At 35.8% G+C, this 20,822-nt stretch overlaps 2 protein-coding genes across 15 annotated transcripts in view; both read right to left on the bottom strand.

The window, feature by feature from the left end:
• The window catches only part of LOC139970056 (uncharacterized), a 107,302-nt gene extending 103,596 nt beyond the window's left edge, over positions 1–3,706 (bottom strand). For 4 of the 10 annotated variants that reach the window (XR_011793905.1, XR_011793908.1, XR_011793904.1 and 1 more), the window contains exon 1: positions 3,470–3,706. The gene's annotated coding sequence lies outside the window, so the exon portion shown is untranslated. Of the gene's footprint in view, positions 1–3,465 lie in introns of all 10 variants that reach the window. The other 6 variants (XR_011793901.1, XR_011793902.1, XR_011793903.1 and 3 more) reach the window with 3 other exon arrangements.
• Positions 3,707–5,034: 1,328 nt separating this feature from the next.
• Positions 5,035–20,822, bottom strand: part of LOC139970014 (NACHT, LRR and PYD domains-containing protein 3-like) — a 52,014-nt gene continuing 36,226 nt past the window's right edge. For 4 of the 5 annotated variants that reach the window (XM_071975528.1, XM_071975527.1, XM_071975530.1 and 1 more), the window contains 12 exons: positions 20,601–20,634; positions 18,469–19,952; positions 16,418–16,635; positions 15,574–15,650; positions 14,990–15,042; positions 14,397–14,516; positions 11,758–11,966; positions 11,166–11,242; positions 9,519–9,583; positions 8,533–8,580; positions 7,978–8,002; positions 5,035–7,197 (listed from right to left, as the gene is read on the bottom strand). In XM_071975528.1, the coding sequence (XP_071831629.1) occupies positions 7,100–7,197; positions 7,978–8,002; positions 8,533–8,580; positions 9,519–9,583; positions 11,166–11,242; positions 11,758–11,966; positions 14,397–14,516; positions 14,990–15,042; positions 15,574–15,650; positions 16,418–16,635; positions 18,469–19,952; positions 20,601–20,634 (2,508 nt within the window). In that variant the 3' untranslated portion in view covers positions 5,035–7,099. Of the gene's footprint in view, positions 7,198–7,976; positions 8,003–8,532; positions 8,581–9,518; positions 9,584–11,165; positions 11,243–11,757; positions 11,967–14,396; positions 14,517–14,989; positions 15,043–15,573; positions 15,651–16,417; positions 16,636–18,468; positions 19,953–20,600; positions 20,635–20,822 lie in introns of all 5 variants that reach the window. The other variant, XM_071975531.1, reaches the window with a different exon arrangement.

The following is a 20,822-nucleotide window of genomic DNA, read 5'->3' as shown; positions in this document are numbered from 1 at the left end:
GTAACATTTCTAAAAATAAAATAGCAATTGAGATGAAAAATTCCCAGTGAAGTTAAAAGTTAGTAATCATTTGAAGATTTAAAACATTCTAGAATTCCCTAACTAGGTTTTCTTCATAATTATGTTGTTCTGAAATAAAGTTTTGGAATCACAGCCATATGCAAAGTCTGTACACATTCCAGTGTACTGTATCAAGTATCAAGGCCAAGCTTAGAGGGAGATCTTTTGTGTGCACATCCATTCGCACAGTCTGTTTACATTCCTGTGTATTGTCTCGTGGCCAAGCTAAGAGTGAGATCTGATCGATTCTGACCAATGTGCCGCACTGACGTCACTTCACGACATAAGTCAGTGTTAGACTCAAATTTTCTGGCAGGACGGGCCAACATTTCAACCACTCTATCACAGAAACTAACATTCATCACAGGACAAGGCTTAGGGCGATTGAAAGACAAACAAGAGCCCAAGGGCACTACGGAGTATTTATGGTTCCTTGCTTGTAAGGAATATCAATTTACAAGGAAGCAGCACTGTTCTAACATTGTTATGTGGTCCGATGTACACACACAATATTATTGCCAAAATATATCACAAATCAACTGTTGGTCCTTTTGAGAACCTGTTGAGGACCAGGTGACTGATATGAGCAAGAGTTGGCTTTTTTTTACAGAACTCACAGAATCATCCTAACTGTTCTTATAAAGAATTTTTAACGAAACCAAACGACACCTTGATCTCTAATAACTTTGCACACAAAGGTTGCAGAGGAGTCAACCTATGTACAATTTAGATCGGAATATGGCCACAAAAAATTAAATAGTCAACTTAAAAGAAACTAATACAGGTCAATGGAGGTCAACCTGAGGTCAAAGCTCGCCCAAATGCAGGTCGACTATTGGATTACAATAGCGTAACTTTCAACATTGATGGACATTTGGTTCTTCCTCTCACTATGGATTATCCACCCATCAAGTTTGGTCATGATACATCATTTCTTTATTGAGATATCATGTACACAAGTCAAGCGTCACATACACACACACACACACGCCGAGTTGAATGCATCTAGGTTCCTTGCTTTGCAACATGCAAGGAACCAAAAATGATGTGACCAGAAGGACTGGATCCCATTTATCACAAACATGTTCCATTGATGGATGTCATTTAAAGTCAGGCATGGGCTTTCAGTATATATATCTGGTAATCAATATAAGCATGAAATCCCCCGTCAGCATCAGGGGAAAAAACTAACATTTGGAAAGAATAGATGACATAGTAAGTGGAATAAATGTTGAGAAAAGGGAGAAAAGTCACGTTAAGGGAGGAAAGATAACAAACTGTTCGGTTTTAAGGAAACTAACATACTTTTTTTCAAGGGAGGCTCTGACCGCATATTTTGTTTGTATAGTAAGCTGAAGAAACTTGTGTCAGTAATGTATGAAGTAATCTAGGAAATGTGCCTTGGTACCTTATTTGTGTAACTGTCCTTTGATCGGAAAATATAAAGTGCTTGTGAAAAGGCTTGATTGTGTGCATAGGACATGTAACATGGGGTAATTTACATGCGTGATATTCAATGTGGTAATGAGAAGATAAATTGAGTTTCTGTTTTAAAGGTGTATGGTAATCATTGTGGGATGGAGCCATCCGCACCAACAAAGATTGGAAGGTATGTCTCATCAATCATGTTTTTTAAATATCACTTCTATTACTGGTCATGATGGTACAGTAGTTTCTCATTGTCTTTTATGTACACATGAATTTATATTTAAACATTGGATTTCAGGATAACACTGCTACCTGGACCAAATCACAGGAAAGAAGGCACTGTACCATTTTATGAAACTGTTACAACCATACACAGAGAAGCAACCCTTGTTGCTGATCGGGAGGAGACTGCGGAGGGTCCAAAACAGGCACAGGACAATGCAGTCTCGAGTGCAGCAGTACTGGGAAGGGTTTGATACAGGTTGGGGAGCGAATGCGAGACTCCTCAAGGCCTGTTCTGAACATGGACACAGAACAACAATTTAGACAGCCATAGTCAGCTGGAGACAGATCTGGCATTTTTCAGAAACTTACTCCTCGTCTGTCCTCATGGGGAAAACAATGATTAAGCGTTTCCTTGTTAATGTGTTCCAGGTTTCTTCTTCCTATGCCTTAAACACAAGGAATGCTAGTAAGAAAAAGAAACTCACCTTTTTATTTTCCACTCCAAGCATTTGCTTAATGATAAGTATTGTGTACAAGAATCCCTATATTCTTGTACCATTGTTCAAGTGACTGGAAACTATTTTAATACTCACTTATCAGAAAAAAAATACTAAACCATCTAATCACAGCCTTCCACAAAATTCTTCCTATGCCAAATTCTAATTACAGGGAAAAACATCAACAATATGCAGGCCTACCAAGCTGATATTGATAGAACTCAGACCAAACCACATAGGCCTAATCTTTAATACTTTCAACAATGCATTATATACTGTACCTACCAGCTTTTACTCTTTCCACAGCCTAGATATGCCTTCCTCGGTTCCTCCCCTAAAAACAATACTTTCCTCCATAAATCAGTTACTAGAGATTCTTTCATTACAAAAAAAAAATCTTCACACATTGCCCCAAGTCCCTTGAAAATATGTTATCTTCTTTCACTAAAATCTCCTAAATCACATAAATATTTACTTCAGTTCTTTCACTACCTAATTTAACTCTTTCCACTTAGTCTAGCCAATATGCCTTCTCTCTTTCTGCTCCTGAGAAATGTTTGCTTCCTCCCCTGAAATACATTAGTTTCCTTCCCCTAAAACCTAAGATTTAGGGGCGGAAAGTAACGTTTTTTAGGGGAGGAAACTGACACAGAAACAGGTTAGGAAATTAATGGAAGAAGGGCTAGTGCCATCAGTGATGGGGTCATTATCTGCAGAATAACTACTGAATTCAGCCCACTGCTACTACAACTTCATTAATTATGTCTTATTTTATGGTACTGGGCAATATCATCACTGCATTGCTATCACTGTATCAGTGTCACTTAACTTTTGTAAGTTACATTGTTACAAAGAAGTAGTGTGCGCGAAATGCATTGACGACACTACTAATGTAGTACTAGGCTACTAATACTAGTACTTGCAGTACTAACTACTATTACGGGATTCCGGGCTTGGGCTACATCGCGTGACATATCATTACATTGTATTTTTGGCGGCTAAGTTTGGCCTTACACAATGGTCTTCAGATTACTATTTCCGGATAGAAACGATCTTTATCTGACAAATTAAAAATGAAAGACCGATTTACAGAAGACAACTTTGAATGGGAATTTAGCGTGCAAAATTTGTACATCCTGCGGGTGAAAGTATAGGCTCTAAACAATTTAATCGCAGTTCCTCTATGCTTGCGAGTATGAGACTAAAATAAATTCTGAAATCACACCAAACAAAGATTCCCTTATTTTTATATTACTTACTTGACTGGGATACCTCTTTTGTCAATTTCAGAAGGAATGGCATCTTGAGACGGCCAGTCACAGTTCACGAATAACCACACCCATTCTTGCGTTATCTCAGTTGACGGCCATGTTTCGATTTGAAGTTAGCATACTTGTTGGAAGCGATAGCTTTCCATAAAGGTACTACACCACAATTAGCGTATACAGTAGCTCGAAAATGTAACCATAAGTCAGAAGAAAAGAGCTACAATGACCTAAGGTAATGCTTGTTTTAGCACATTTTCAGTTGTCATCATTGTTTTTTCTGCCTTTATGTGAATTATATACAGCAAAAGTTATTCATCAAAAGCCATGGGCGGCGATTATGGGGGTGACGGGGGGGGGGGGTGCACATATCCCCAATATTTTAGGTGGGGTATATAGCATCTAATATCCCCCCAATATTTGGTGGCATGGTCTTTTGGGGGCTATAAATAGAAAATAATGCGTGAGATTATTTATCCAAACAATACTAGGCGGCTAAAACCTTTATCCAACACATGCTGCATTAGGTAAATGACACTTCGTGGTCGTTTCTGTGACCGTATAACAAGTTGTCACTCATGATTATCATAATATCTGTACATCTCTTGTGTATGAGTGTAAGTACGTACAATCACACATATGATCCACATCTATATGGGTTCACTTGGTTTCCATTTGGCCTGTACGTTTCCTGCAAGATTTCTAACCGCAGGCGCGTAGCCAAAGGGGGGGGGGGAGGGGCGAACGGGGTGCATATTTTTATGATATCGCTAGCAATTTCAAAGTAGAAAATGCAAAGATGCAACTTACAAGGCTTGGGAAGTACCATTTCCAGTGATCTGGGAGGCATTTTGGCAAACATTTCCTTTTACGCTTCGTGCCAATCCATAGTGGCGCTTTGCTTAGATAGTATGCCTTCACGAATTGCCCCTTCCTTGGCAAATCCTCGGGTCACAATTTGTTACTAAATATCACCAAAAAAACGTCACAGACTTTCACCAAAAGTAGTTTTTACTTTTTCAAAATGAATTAGCCAGACGGACTGCTTCAGTAATGAAATTTGGTTTGCTGATAAAAAAAGAATTAAATTATTATGACAATTCCACAAAAAGAAGTACTGAAATGGTTATAAGAGTTGTAACTCAACAAAGTATTTTGTTCAGCGAGCTTTAAGTTTGGGAGTCAGGACAAATTAACATGAGTGTCTATGACTTGAGAATCTCTGTTATAATATTGATCAGGTTAATCCTTGAATTGGATAAATGAGGATCAATTTGGATCAATGAGACCAGTCCATCATGACTACCACGTACATGACTGGTGAACTTTCACATCCTCCTTATTTCCTCACTAAATCATTTGCACCCATGCTAAAGGCCTTGCTTTTAATTAGCCCTTCTTTGTCAGATTAAGAGATGGTACTCCCGATAGCATAGAGTACTGTAGCTTGGGTAAGCAGATAGGGAATACTGATCTTGCATTGAGATTTAGTAACGGTTAGGCTAGGAAGCCTTCAAATCAGTTTCAATAACTCAAATAAATGATTAAAAAGGTCAAGATAATTATCTTTATTTATTCTCCCATATTCCTGAATAAGTGATTTGAAGAAAAAAAATGAGTTCTCTCAGGTAACTTACAAAGTGGTCATGTAAAAAAATATTATTATAAAACATACTGGAAAACATCAACACTTTAAAAATATTACTATTGCTGTAATTAATTAAATACTTCAAAGAACCAATCACAAGTGAAGTCAAGATGTTTCCAGTAAGCTCAGTCTAAAGTACACGCATGTTTCCTGACATTAAAAGTATTTGCCTAGAGTACCATTGTTCTGAACGACTTAAATGTAGGTGTTACAAAATACAAATTCCCAGCCTGTTCTTTAAATGCAAAGTTAAAAACTGGAGTTAATACGTTCCAAGGATGCAGCAAACGAAGTTAGCTTTTACGGACTTGAATGTATTGCTACAATATGACATTCTCTTAAAAGGAATGTAAAAAAGTATATATAACAATAGTAGATGCAAGAGAGATCTCATGAAGTATTAATATACAATATATAACTGCATTGGCAATTATAGTAAATTGCCTAAAATATCAAAATTGATTACAAATAAAGACAAAATGAACGTAAACCAATGCAGTTTTTCTAAAGGGTAGGGATTTGATATCAGAACCAGAAAGTCATTGTGAAACAAAATGATGACTTTTCACGGCACAACAAGTTGGCACAAAAGGCCTGTCATAGTTAATAGAGAATATCTATCAGTTCATGGACCAAAAGAATATGCTAAATGCTGAAAAGCTTCATATGGCCTACTACTAACAAAAACAAACATAATTGTAAACATGTTAACAAATTGAGGTAACATTTTGTGTTTTGTGTGTGTGAGTGTTATTCCAGATGTAATATTGTAGTTTCTTGGGGGATTTTTTGAAATTCGACAATGCGAATATAAAGTGACTTTGGTACATCTATGCTTAAACAGTATAACAAAGTTCTACCTTCCAACTTTCATGAGATTCATAAGAATAATATTAGAAGTCGCATTGTATCAGTCATAAACGTGCTTGGCTGCTTAATTCTTTGCTTGAGACTTGTTATATTTGTTAAATTTAAATTGTTTGATCTCTTTACCATTTCTAAGTAGTTGATAATGGATTCTTCTCTTCTTGATAATTTTTCCGTACAATAAGACCTTGAATAAGCTATGTTGTAATCAAGTCTCCACCACATCAATATAGTTGTTGGTAATGACGTAATAGTGTAATTTAATGTACCATACGGCAAACGTTTAATGTTATTCTTTATACCCTTCTTTACTTAAGTTACGTATGTAAAGAGTGTAAGTTACGTATATAAAGAGTGGAACTGAAAATTTCAATGTAATGTCATTCAGTGCATTGGTAAATAATTTAAAACCAAATTTTGAACTGCAAAATTGTAAGCAATGGTTATATCAAATGAAAATGGGCGTGATTCCTGCATGGCCACAAGATATGCAAGGTATCCATTTGAAAATGCGCCCTTTAATACGACTGCCATAACAGTTTACCTGCCTCAAGTATTTTAAAAGGCTCTCGCAGTAGATCACAGAAAATTTGAGCTGTGCAAGTGACTTTTCCACGCTTGTTTCCTTTGCTAGTCTTGGTGAATTGATTACGTAAAACACAGGCTAATGTTCCAGACTAATAACCTTGAAAGGTGAAGAAGTGGTCAGTGACGAAAAAAATGAACTGCTTACTTACTAAAGGGCGGTTTTTCAATGCATAGCTTCTGACTAGAGACCCCAGAAGAAATGTCAATATAGGAATCATTAAAAAATTAAGGCAGGGTACCTCAGTTTCTATATTGCAGGAGTTGTGATGCTGAGGTGACGGGTTCAAATCCATTCCATCAAGAGGCGCATGTGTTATAGTTTTGCTACTTAATGTACTTGAACATTACACCTACTTAATACAATCCAAGAATGTTGCACTTATTTTTTTCATAAACTTCAATTGTGCATTCAGTACCAATGTTATAAGATCGTCGTTGATACCTGTACTGATTTATACTGATCTGGCAGTTAGGTGGCTGATTTATACTGATCTGGCAGTTACGTGGCTGATTTATACTGATCAGGCAGTTAGCAGTGGAGTCAGTGTATCATCTTCTGGTACCTTTAGTTTCCTTTCTCTAGCCTTTTGACAGTCTGTACCCCTGCAGTAAGATAAATTGCAACAGTTGCAACGAAATGTGAACATAGATCTACGTTACAACGCAAATAAAGTTTAACATTGTTTTACGCAATTCTATTCAAGAAAATATAGTTTTGACTTTGCTGGTTTGAACAGGCTGCAGCGACGTCATCTATAATTCATTCTTAAAAAGATATTGTTATATAATATATATATATAAATTAAGTATGGCCGTCACTGCATCCTATTTGATATACACATCCTACATACAAGTGTGTATCCTTTGTATATCTAAAACCCATAAGTAGAATATATCATGCTGCTTCACAGGGGGGGGGGGGTGGGGTTTGAAGTATGATGTATACTACTCCCTTGTTGGTCAAGCCTGTCTATATAAAAACACTCCTCCTCAAATTCACTCAAGCATTAATAATTTGTTACTTGATAGCATAAACTACCCCAAATACTGCCATAAGGATTCATCCTTGAGTGCACCTATTTAATTGACTATTTACTTGTATAATTGTAAACACAAGTGCTCTCATGGCCAGTACTACTTTCTGGTATGCGATGACAAGTTTGGCTTGACACTGAAATGATACACTGTGTGTTTAATCGTGAAATTGTGCAGAAGAGCGTTCAGTATGGCTAGCATTACCAACTCCGGTAGATATTCAATCACCCCTGTTTTTAGCCAAAAACAGGGGATTTGGGTGGTACTTGCTATAGGCAGGGATTATCATCATGATAGGGATTTGTGTATGTTAACTCAATAAATCACCAATCGTACGAAAAAATGCACATAAAAATAACTTACTGCCATACTTCCCGGAATTCGCTAACCTGTATAAAAGAAGTCAATCATAAATGATAGCTGTAATTTTATTGTATGACAAAATAATTCAAATTTTAAAAGTATATGGCTGTTAGGGATTTGTGAAATCACAGTGTCAATCAAATAAGATTAGAAAATATGGAGTAATCAACTTAATGTTACCCTTAATATTACTTTTTTCATAGTAATATGAGTTAATAGAGTAACATTAAGAAGCTAATTGTTTGTTATGTCTAATGAATCCGTGAATCACTAATGTTTTCTAAGATCTAGTAGCAAGCCTTATGTAACTTATATAAAGATAGCAAAACTCCACATTTCTTATTTGCGATATGTAATCTATTCTTTTGTGTTCAACGTGCACACAGCGACCATCTTTTTTGAATCGTCCCTCTCAAACATTATTATATTTCTATACATGCCAAAAAATGTTCAGATTATTTTGTAGGTTAATGATCAATCTCCTCCATTACAATGTTCATTGAGATTAAACCAATGAATCTGTGTGTATTGTAATACATTATACTTCACTACCTACCTCCTTGCTGTAAACTGCATCTGTCACATCGAGTGTACGATCATCATACTATAAGTTAGATACAATAGGAAGGTTTATGAGCTTTACCAATATGACGTCACAAAATCACTCCAACAGTTATGAGGCGAATCAAGAATTAATTTTCTTTTCAATTCAAACAAAGAAGGAAGTATGCTACAAAGAAAAATGTTACTTTGGGATGAATATCAGAGATGCTTGGGATCAAAGTTATATCAATAATATCTGTCATGTGACACTTTGACGACACTCTGAAGACGTTAATATTCAAACTGCAATAAGGAGCATGTATCTGGTAATTACAGGAGCAAAGGTGACAAGAATGAATGATCTATCAACTGTTCTTTGTTGCCTCTTAATCTTTTTGATATTTATGTAACGGTATCGTAGACTGACGCTGATCAAAAGTTAATGCAAAGACTATATGATACTGGACACACACGCAGCAGTTGTAACTGACAGTGCGAAGCAATTGATTCTGGATTCGAAAACTCAACTGTTATACAGAAGATAATTGCATGAGGTTTTCATCTACTACTTTCAGGCAAGATGCACGACGGTACTGCAATCAATGTTAATTTAATGTACTTGAGTGACCACAAAAAAACTCTGAAAACTAACCGGTTAAACATTTTTCCATATACCCCCTGAACTGTTAATTGAAAAACATTCAATCGATACGAACACTGGTCAAAGTAAGGTTACACAGACATGATGTTATTCTGTTTAATTTTCTTGTTACTTGATTCAATATGTGAGTCCACCTAAAAAATCCGAGCAAAATATATTGATGCACCTTACCTATCAAACTGTTCCTTTCTTTTATTGATTCATTTTGAAAATCACTTAACAGTCGTTGGGGAGTTCCGATTCTTTGAATACATTAATACTTCTTTCCAGATAATTATATAACCAGTTGTCAAGCAATAGGTTAGTGAAACATGTTTTGATAAGTTCTTAATACTCACCATCCATCTACCAGATTCAAGGTTGAGGTCATAAATTTTGCCACTATCGTACGGTAACCAAGTGACTAAAATGAAAGAGGTTACAATGCCATGATTAACAAAATAAAAATAAAACATGATTATTTCACTCCCAGACACCCCAATGACCTACACTACAGTCACATAAGCCTTGAGCAATTTATTGTGAAAAGACTGTACAAGAATCTGCTATGCCCAGCTATTTTACATAATTACATTAACATGTAGAACATGCGCAAAACAAGGCAGAAGGGCAAGTTTTGCAATCATTCTCTGTTCTGTTATCGAGTGAAAAATGTAACTTTCATTTATGTGGAAAGCTTTGAAACGGGATAAACCAGTTTGTGTATCATTGTTTCTTTAAAACATTTAACCTGACATTCTTTAAAAAAGCATATCATTAGACTATAGTTAGATCATGGTCTCCCCTTCACTGGCATGTATCATGCAAAAGGCAAGCGTTTGATGCACAGCATATGTAACATACTGGATGTATTTCATGTAAACCCTGATCTGGAGATATCCCCAGTCTTAAATTACCCTCTCTGCATAATATTATTGTAACTGTAGAACTTCCTGAGGGTATCTAATACTAATTCACTCTGGTTCTTAATGCCTCACCATATCTCTGTGGTGGTATGTTTATATTTAGACACCTAGTGTATGTATAATTGTCTAGCAGTGACAGACACTCTGAATACAGAAGCCAAAAAACAACATCTCAGCCAGCTGTACCACCTCTCTTGAGTCTTGTATCAAGCTTATTACTGCATGTAGCATGTATTAGAATATAAGACTACACACTTTAACCTTCCCAACCATACCATGAATAACATGACCCAACAGGGGATTGTTTCCTTAGGTAGCCTCCCTGACCTGGTACGAAACAGCAGAGGGACACTGTGGATGCAACCTCATGAGCTCAACATTCAGGAAGGACATGACTAACTTTTCCCCCTTCTCCCTTTGTCCCCCTGTCACTCCTCTTCCCGTAGCTCTCTTCCACCCCCTTTTTTTTTTCTCCACACATTGCTGTCTGTGTCCTCCAGTTTACTCCCTACCCTGTTCCCTTAATCCTCTCTTTTGATCTCCTACCGCTCCTCTTCCTCTGTTGGTTTCTTTCTTCTCTCCATCCCTTGTCTATTCATCCTCCTTTCATCTATCTCTTTGTGTTCACCCTGCTCATTAACCTGTTTGTATTCTGTATGTGTTTTTGTCCCTTCTGTTACTGATACTTTTCATTTAGCCTCTGAAGAAGTTCCTGCTACTGTAGGATTGAAATGTCACGCCAACTTATTTTTACACATTTCTCTTACACAGGCTCCTTAGTGGATAAGCAGCATGCTAACAGTTTTATTTAATTTTGAATATAAAACAAGTTAGGCATGATGTCTCCATCATATCAGAATCGTCTATAAATATACATCCTTTGCTTGATGTTTCACACATTTAATTTATTATTTTAATGATAACTTCAGGCAACCAATGATAAGTAATACAATTTACATTATTGACTACAATGATTGGATGCTGTAATAATAGTAATCAGTATCAGATCATAACGTTAATGTACAAACTGTTGAGATTGATCAATCGACAGAGGTTAACCTGAGCATTCGCATAAAGTACCTTTCACATTCCTTGACTTCAATATTGAAGGAATATCCTCAGCAGCAATAGACTGGGGCAACAGACAAAATAAGAACCTGTGAAATAAAGCAGAACCATGAGTCGGTCAATTGCCTGATCACAATTCACAAAAAGTTATCCGATTTCATTTTTGGTAAATTTTTCAGACGATCACTGTCAATGACCTGAACGAGTAAAGCATTGACAATAATAAAGATGATAAAGCTAACCTGTATATCATACATAAACAATGAGTAAAGCTATTCATTAGAAGGAAAGTCATTCAATGATAAAGCATTTGTTTTGCGAAGTATTTGAAATATATCTTATTTTCTGCCAAGTCCCTAAAATGACTATTAACCCAAACAAAGCACCACTCCTCACGATCCAAATGTAGAGTTTAACAACAAGGCGAAGGTAAAAAATGGGTCAGTAAATACTCAATTCAGAAACAATGAAGTTCTGTCCTGTGAGAGTATCTTTTCACTTGACAAATAGTGATAAAACTTTGTAGGTATTTATGCCTATTTAAAGTGTGAAAGTGGTATCTAGGTACGCATTACTAAGATACGATATTCATTCAAATACTCACATTAGCTTTTCCAATCGCTGTGAATGTTGTGCAAACATCAATATGCCAGCAACCTCTGTCTCTGTCAGTTCTCTTCCCTCCTCATATGTATCTATCGATAGCTTCTTTAATGACACAGGACAGGACAATTGTAGCCCTGAACAGAGGATGATGTTACCAGCATCAGCCTTGGAGAAGGATTGTAGAAGCTCCAGATGGAAGATGGGGATCTGAAGGAAGGTAACATATGATTCAATCAACATTGAAATGATTAAGAGCTATATCGATTATTTATACAATTATAACCTACTGTACTGTGGCCAGTAACTTTCCTGAAGGTATCACTTATCCATCTTAATACTAGCATAAATCCACTCCTCGCATTATTACGATTAGGCTTAAGTTTGTTTATTGAAATCTAACATTAATATTAACAGAAACAACATTTTTCTTCACCATTTTTAATATGGGTTGATCCAACTTCTTTATCTAACATAGTACACAATGTATAAAAAAACAACAGTAACACTAAAGTGAATAAATGCATGAAACATAAAATGGGCAAAATGACTGATATATGAATGATAACCAGGATGAAATATGGACTGTTAGACTAGGAATGTAGTGAGAAAATTTCTTCATATGAATTAGTTATGTTAAATGTCCAGTTGTTATTGTGTCAAACCACACACCTTATGAATTATAGATATATTGTCACTACAGAGTGATATGTAATCTTTAAATCATCTTGTGTTATGTGTGCCAGTATGTGTGCCATTAGCTGGAGTACTACTTTGAAAAACAATTCATAATGATATGTTTATCTTATGTGTACATTATGCATGAAAGTAAGTACACTGTGAAGACCAGTATGGTTACTAGGATTAAAAGTTTAACAGCGTTTGAGTCCGCTCAGAAAAACTTGCATCCCTGTAGTCCTCCATGAAAAATGCAATGTAAAATACCTCTACAGGAACACATAATACTGAGCTATAATGACCCCTGAAAGCACATTGGCTTTTGCACAACAAAAAGCCATAGATAGTGATAGGTCTATGCCATGCACAAGAAAATCATCAAATGATAAACCTGTAACTACTATACACCAACAAAATGACTTTCAAAGTTCCGAAGCGAGAAATTTTACCGTAGACTAGTTACCATATGCTTTCCTAGATCACACAATCCATACTACTGCATGGTAAACAACTTCCTTACAAAGCGTGTGTGAAATGTTATAGGCTATGCATATGCTGTGAATGTTGGAAATTCATGTTAAGTAATAGGAGTGCTTAGAGAGAACATGTAAAAGTAAAAACACTGCACGTTAAACTCATTTTATTGAGCCCCTTAAATTTTGTAGAAAATATAAATAGATCTCGATGACACAAGAACACATCCCTAAATGCCTAGAACTACTTGCTCACAACTTTTATGAAGCCCTGTCGTAAGTTTCAATGAACAGTTAACCAATGCAATGTTATTCATAAGTTTTATTTAAAATTGAACAAAGTTTTCCCTTTCCTCAACCACCATTGGCAAGTTGGCCCAACCCCGGCCAGTTCCGACCCATTGCCCCTTACAGTGTGTAAATAACTCTTCACACAAAGTCCAATAAAAACTCAAGCTTCAATAGCTACTTTTGAGGATATATGAATGTTGCACAAGAAATATAAATCAGTGGGGCACATGGTCAAAGACAGTGCGAAAACTTTGCGACAAAGAAAGTACTGCGGTATGAATGTACATATTACTTGAGCAACTCTCAATGCTGAGAGAACAAACGTACTGTGAGGTGAAAATAATTTTTTAGTATCCGAGATGTTAGCTTCCTACAAAATTCCTAACTTGTCTCAACTCACAAATTGTTTTGATCAAAACAATAACTCAAATATTACGTGATATCATAGAAAAAATTCAACCAAAATTTCATACCATGACTGTCAACAGGGCCTAATGTTATGATATTTGAGTGCACACATATGATAGCTTATAACACAAACATTGTCATCTCTACACGGGAAAGAAATGTACATGTTGTTAATTTACATAATATGTGTTCATTGAGCACTACAGACACAAGAATGTTTCCAGACAATGGGTAAGGAACTATTAGCCAATCAGATCATGGGAAGTTTGGAAAAGAACCATGACTATTGTTTGCATGTAACTCTCTGTAATGTAAATGTTGTTATAACAAGGTACGGAGTTATAACTCGGTACCTTGTGGTCGATTGCTATGATTTATTTAATTCAATCATCAGAATGATTGGAAGAAATTTTGGTTATCCTGAGGTTTGGAAAATAATGTTCATTCAAAAGATATTCATTCAAAAATTTGTTTTGTTATGTTTTGCATATAGGCCTAGTAGTGAGTGCGTGTACTTAGGGTTTCCATCCGCGGGATGCAATGTGAAGTGTTTGCGTCCATCTCTGGAACTTTGCGTTCCGGATGCAAAATCCTGCATTCGTAACAATGTTGAAGACAATGAATCAAATTTTTCAAATAATTTGACTGCAAAATGCAAAATGATACTATCGTATCTTCATAAAACACTTAATAACATAATGGGGATGACATATCTAGTACATAATGGGGATGATGTATTTTGACATATCTAGTCCATCATAGGGATTTTGATATTAGACTACTGACTTACATCATTGTTGGATGCGTTCTTCAGTAGCTGCAAAGTACAATTCTGTTGTAATTTACTATCTTTAGTCCAGATCTGTAACCTCTCTGAACACAATGACTCAATAATATTGATATTATCAACCTGAAAATAAACACAAAATGAAGCAGTGTAAACTTATCTCTGTTTTTACTTTTTTTACTATTCTAATTGTAGTATCATTGGTATCACTATAGCTTAAAGAAAATCCATTGTTATGAAAATAAGTCCAAAACACATCCAGCAAAACATCCTTTTCATACTACCAGACTTACCACTATGTACAGAAAAGTTCAAAATTGTCTCAATAGAAAAGAAACGTCATACAGGGTTACCTTGATTATCTTCAGTTGATTAATGATCTGAATTTATTAGTAATCAAAAATGTCCAATGACCAACTCATATTTTAAATATTGTTTCCACAATCTAGAACTTCACATTATATTCCCTAAGCTATGTCACGATCTCTGTCGTTGTCTAGTGGTTGTCGGCATTTTCACTACTTCCAACTTGTTCTGCACTAATGGACACACACAATAACAAAAAGCCCTGGCAACTAAAAACAAAAGAATCATACCTCCCAATCACCAGAATGGAGATTCAGGCTGTAACCGTAGTCTCGCCAGTATACTATCATGACAAGTATGTAAAAATATGTTAAATTTAAAGACATCTTAGGATTTATGAAGGAGAGGAATTAACTTTTTCACATAAATGAAACGGATACCTCTACACTAAAAATGGAACACTTAAGACCTATAACTTTGAATTTGGTGCTTTTCATCCAATAAATATGGCTTGACTTAAAACGACACGATTTCGGAGTTTAAACTTAAGTAATGTTCTTAAACAAATATCCTAAGTATAGATAGGTTAATAACATTGCCATTACAGTAGCTTGTACCAAAAGAATGTGTCGAGCAGGACAAATCATTCAGGCGGTTAACACTTACTGCTCCTGAAATCAATGTAATCCTCCTGACAAAGCAATTTATTTTGTCATATTTTCTACTTTTGCATCATTCTTGCTTTTACCAAAGGCTTACAATCTGCTTTTTGCACTTCTAATGAAAATGTTACAATATATTATTTCTCATATCAACTCCTTGATGACTAGATTTAATCAAATTATCAACCAATACTGACAGAATCTATAGTTACTTTTTATTTTCCTAGATATCATCTCTGTATTGATAGACTCTTGAGAGGGCGAAAGAGGCAGCAGACATTCACTGAACCTTTGAAGTAGAAAGGAAGAAACAAACCAACATGAGAGAAAGATAGCAAAACAGTCTTGCTATGAAGCCAATTCCATATAGGAAATGATTAGGAAGTGCTTCAAAATGATTGGAATCGAAACACCTTACTGCGGACATCATTTTGCTGTTTAATATGAACAAATGAGCCCATAACTGCAGGAAGGTAATAGTGTAATGTACAGTATGTTTAGGCTCGTCCTTAGGTCGTGCTAGGAGTCCATGAAAGGAATTGGTGAGCAGACAATCAGATAGATTGTAAAATAAACTTGTTTGTAATACAATTCCACGCACAGTATGTTGTCCTCCGTTTTTAAGAGTGGGGATTATCTCATACTACCACATTAATGATTCAATCCTCCAAAATTCATGAAGAAATTCGTTGGGTTCAATTACACCTTGGCCTCTTTGATGATACTTATCATATCATGTAAGACATTTTCCCAATGGTAATGAAAATTATTCTTACCTTCCAAATTCACAACTGTCATTGTTTTTTTTTTGTTATAATTAATGCTGTGATGGCTAGTCATACCAACATAAACAACTCATCTTTTTTCATGATTGTAACACTAAAATTTCTGATAACAGTGTATTTCTTTATGATACATCAGTTACCAGTTTTGTCAGAGCTCTGTGTTTATCTCTATTACTTTGGTAAATCAGTTATTTTAAATGTAACAAGAGGGAATATTTGTACAGTAGGTACAGTACATAGTATGATAACAAAAACAAGAGATTCAACTTACGACAGCTCCTTAACAGACTGACAACGAAGCGCAAAACAGAAGATGTTTGTTATCTGTATCTCTGATATTGCATACGGTTCATTTCCCTCCTTCTCAGTCTCTATGTGTATCTTTTCTACTGTCACTAAAGGACAGAGAGAGAGGCCAGATTGGAGTAAAATAGTGTATCCATCACACTCCTTGAAGGCCATGGTCAGGTGTAGGCAAGCTATGGTAATCTGTTAGAGAAATGAACAAGGTTAATGTATTGTAGTTATCCTATAGTTAAAGAATCATGCTACATTATGAACGGATGGAGGGTTTTATGTAATTGAGTTAGACCAGTGTTTTAATGAAGTGTTTCGAGAAACTTCTTCGTAGCGAAATATTGAACTGTATTCCATCACTGGACAAAATACCAATTCGCATATCGCAGTGGCAGATCGATGGGGGATGCATTTAATACCATTTGCTGTTCTAAATTACTGGACACTATGAAGGCGTATGTCAGTGACAATGTAATTATACTACATTATAATTTCCTGTTTGATCGCACACAGTTTGTTCACTGTAACAGTGTCAACAGTGATAGTCTCGTTAATAACACTGGTGTTCCACAGGGTTGTTGCTTGTCCCCATTATATACTTTTTGAAATTTACACTGATTCATTAGTCTCATATTATGACAATGTTTATATCTTGAAGTATGCAGACGATACTGCCATAATTGGGATGTGCACAGATAAAAACCCACAGTGTCTATCAAATTATTTCCCAGCCATAGAGTATGCTGTGAATTGGTGCAAGGATAATTATATATGGTAAGAAAACCAAGGAAATGATTGTTGATTTTCGTGCAGTGCAAAGCCATGCCCCATTGTACATTGACAATAATGTGATTGAGGTTGTATCACGCTTACTTAATTGGAATACCCACATGAACAATGTGGCATCAAAAGCTAAACAGAGATCATATTGTATTCGTAGGCTCGCCGGCTTTGGCTTAGATTTTGATAAGCAGCTTTGTCTTTTTCAGACAATGGTGTTGTCCATCCTTGTGTACTGTGGCCCAATTTGGTTATCATCCTGTTTCTAAAGGACAATTTGACTACTTGAATAAATCCATCAAGTTGTATTCTACCATCACGGATGATTTCATTGATCGTATAATATGTCAGTGTGCTTCTTCTATAGTCGAGGATTCCGATCACCCTCTCTTTGATTTTTTCATGAAACCACCTAGATTTTACACGATCCCACGTACAGGGTATGTGGACAGAACGGTTTAGGCGATCATTTTTACCTAGAAGTATTAAGACTTTGAATTGTATGATACATAGATAACTTTTTTTAACCTATTTTTGAGATGCTGTAATCCATTTTATTATATTGTCATTTTATGATGAATATCAATTAATTTTACTTTACTTTACTTTCCTTAGACAATTACATTGTGAGGTCAAAATGACATTTCAACAGTAGCTTACCATGCCAATGAAATGCTACTCCATAAACCATTTGGCATTTTACTTTTAGTTTTTTGCAGTAAAGGGGACCTCACAACTAAAACTCAAATTATTCTAATATGGTTTGGATTGTCTATGTCATAGTGTGTTCATTTATTAGTTGGCAGTATGGCCACATGAAAGCAATAAATCAAGTGACATTATTGGTAATGACATCGACACTAAGTGTTGTTAGCATTTGAAATTGTTTACGTTCCTACTGTATGGTCATTAAGTCATTATTTTGGGATTCAACCTCTGAAGATATATGTATACAGTTGGCAATCTGATCTCATGAATCGATTGCTATTATATAACTTTCAAGAAATGCAGCGCAAACTTGAAAAATCAAAACAGGACTTGGCAGAAAAATAAACCAAGTACTTAAGTACATGAGAGGGCAAAGGTTCGAATCCCGGTGGAGGCTGGAAGTTTTGCACTGTTTTTTGTAGGTATAAGGACACACTGATTATAATTATATTGTACAATAACAGTACAAGACCGTGACCACATGACCACAAACCTGAGGAAATATGTCTTGATTGCAGTGAAAGAAAATTACTTCACCTGTGTTGCACTCGCAAATTCCAAAACTTGTAAAGTAGATCTCTGATGTAGTTCACTGTCATCGCCATGTACCTGGACCACTTTAGAGGCCAACTTTGTGATTGCATCCACAATATTCTCACTTTTATAGTCTTGTTCCAGCATACACATCATAGCAAACTTTTTATGTTTAAGGTTGTTTTGCAGATAATTTACAATTTTACCCGAAGCAGTCTTATTAAGACCACAGGCAAATCTGTAAACATAGTGAAGTTCAAAGGGATCCAAATAACGGAGCAGTTCAGCTACACTCTGGCTCTCTGTTGTGGCAGAGGTTGAAGATTCTTGAGATAGATAATCAGCAATGTAGTGGGCAGCATACCACTCACAGAACAATTTGTGGAAGAATCTGACTTCCTTTTTGTAGAGAAATTGATCACCAGTCAGTATTTCTTCCTCAAAAAATATTCCAGTTTTAAGATACTGCTCATAAAAGTCATCCCCAAGTCGTTTTCTCAGGGAAGTACTATCCCACACAATCAGTTGGTTTCTACCGCTCAATGCCTCAAAAGCAACCTTGTTCAACTCATCATGTTTTAAGTCAAAACATACCTTTTCAATTGGTTTGTTCATCAAATGACTATGTAAGCAAGCTATCACATTACGAAAGAAGCTAGTAACTGATTTGAATGTCTTCAAGTCTTTGTTCTCGTGGCTCATGTGAGCAAACAAAACAAACAACAAACGAACTTGACACAAGTCACCAAGTAGAGGGTTTCCTTGGAGTTTAAGTATTATTTCCCTGGCAGCTTGTTCGTCACCGTGTACAACTGCTTTTCGAATATATTGATCTCGGATGTCCTCGTTGAAACCTGTTAAACGTATTCGATCAGTATGCGGTGCAAATTCTTTCGGTAAGTAGAAAGGCCTGGTAGTCAGAATGACGTCTATATCCTGCAACATTTCTCTCCGAAGGATAAGAGAAATATCAGTCTCTTGATCGTCTTTATCAGGGTATTCGTCAAATCCATCTAAAATAACCAACACACCTGAACAATTCTTTATGATTGATTCCACTATAACCTCACTCAGATCTGAGTCTCTGGGTAATATAAAACGCCGTATTGCTTGGTATATTGACTTCACCCCTCTCAGTTGTCTTAGCCGCAGGTAAATAAGTATCGGTACGTTACTTAAAGGGGATTTTGGAACTCTTTGGCACCAATCGTATGCAAGCTGTAGTGTCAGTGTTGATTTTCCGTATCCAGGTTCGCCCTCTATAATTTGCCTACCACAATTCTCAGGTTTCTTTAGTAGTTCATGATGTGACTCTAAAAGTTTCCACATTTTGTTTCCATGTGCTTGTTGAACTAACCGTTCAATGCCGCTATAAACATATACTTTATCAACACAATACATTCTGTCTCTGATGTAAGGCAATGGTTGTACGGAGTGATAAAGTATCTCATACTTTGCCTTTAGTTCCTTGATGAATTGTTCCTCCTCTGTAGGAAACCAGAAAAGTGTGATTAGTAACAATCTTATTTTATATCAGGAATAAATACAATAATGAAAATGGTCATATGAGAGTTTTTTTCTTTTAATTGGAATGTCATTATTGGTAGCTGCTCAACCAAATTTTGCTGTAGAAAATGTCTTGATATGTTAATTGAATTGCTTAACTTTAGATTCGTTCTCAAACTAAATGGTTATTTGAACCGCTGCTTTAATTGCAAAGAGACAATCGATTCCAACATTTGGCAAAGATGTGTAAAAAAAAAAACTTCTTGGCCCAGACCATTTGGGAGTCATCATTGGGTCATAACTGTTATCTGAAGAGGGGCGCATTCTGATGTATTCAGAATGTTCATATCTTATTTTCATAAACCATAAATACTGAAATACAAAAGGAACCGTGAAATTATTGTGTCATTAATCAATCACCATTTGGTAAAGTTAATTGCAACATGAATTTAATATGACAGCAATAAAGTCAATGGAACCAGTTACATTATTATACATTATCATTTGTAGAGGATATGTATGTTGAAATTAATTTATGCGTGGTATTTAACAGTATCTTAAAGCAATTGAAGGTATTGTTTGCAGCATTCACTGCACTCAGCTTACAATAACTTGTACATCAGACTTACCAGGTGTGCGGTGAGTCTTAGTCTTGGGCAACATCTAAACAAGAGAGAGGTAATGATACTTTCAAACATATTATCAATAAAATTATCAATTTGAAGTCACTATCTGCAAATAATTTGACTATGTAATTAACATTTTCTACTAAATAGGATACAAGTTAACATAATATGTTTGATGTTGCTAAGTAACCGTAGGTTGTACCGTATTCTTATATAAATGTACTC

The sequence above is a fragment of the Apostichopus japonicus genome, chromosome 7 (genome assembly GCF_037975245.1).
Source record: "Apostichopus japonicus isolate 1M-3 chromosome 7, ASM3797524v1, whole genome shotgun sequence".
NCBI lineage: Eukaryota > Metazoa > Echinodermata > Holothuroidea > Aspidochirotida > Stichopodidae > Apostichopus > Apostichopus japonicus.
Note: the sequence above shows the minus strand (reverse complement) of the source record. Positions and strands in the feature narration are given on the sequence as shown.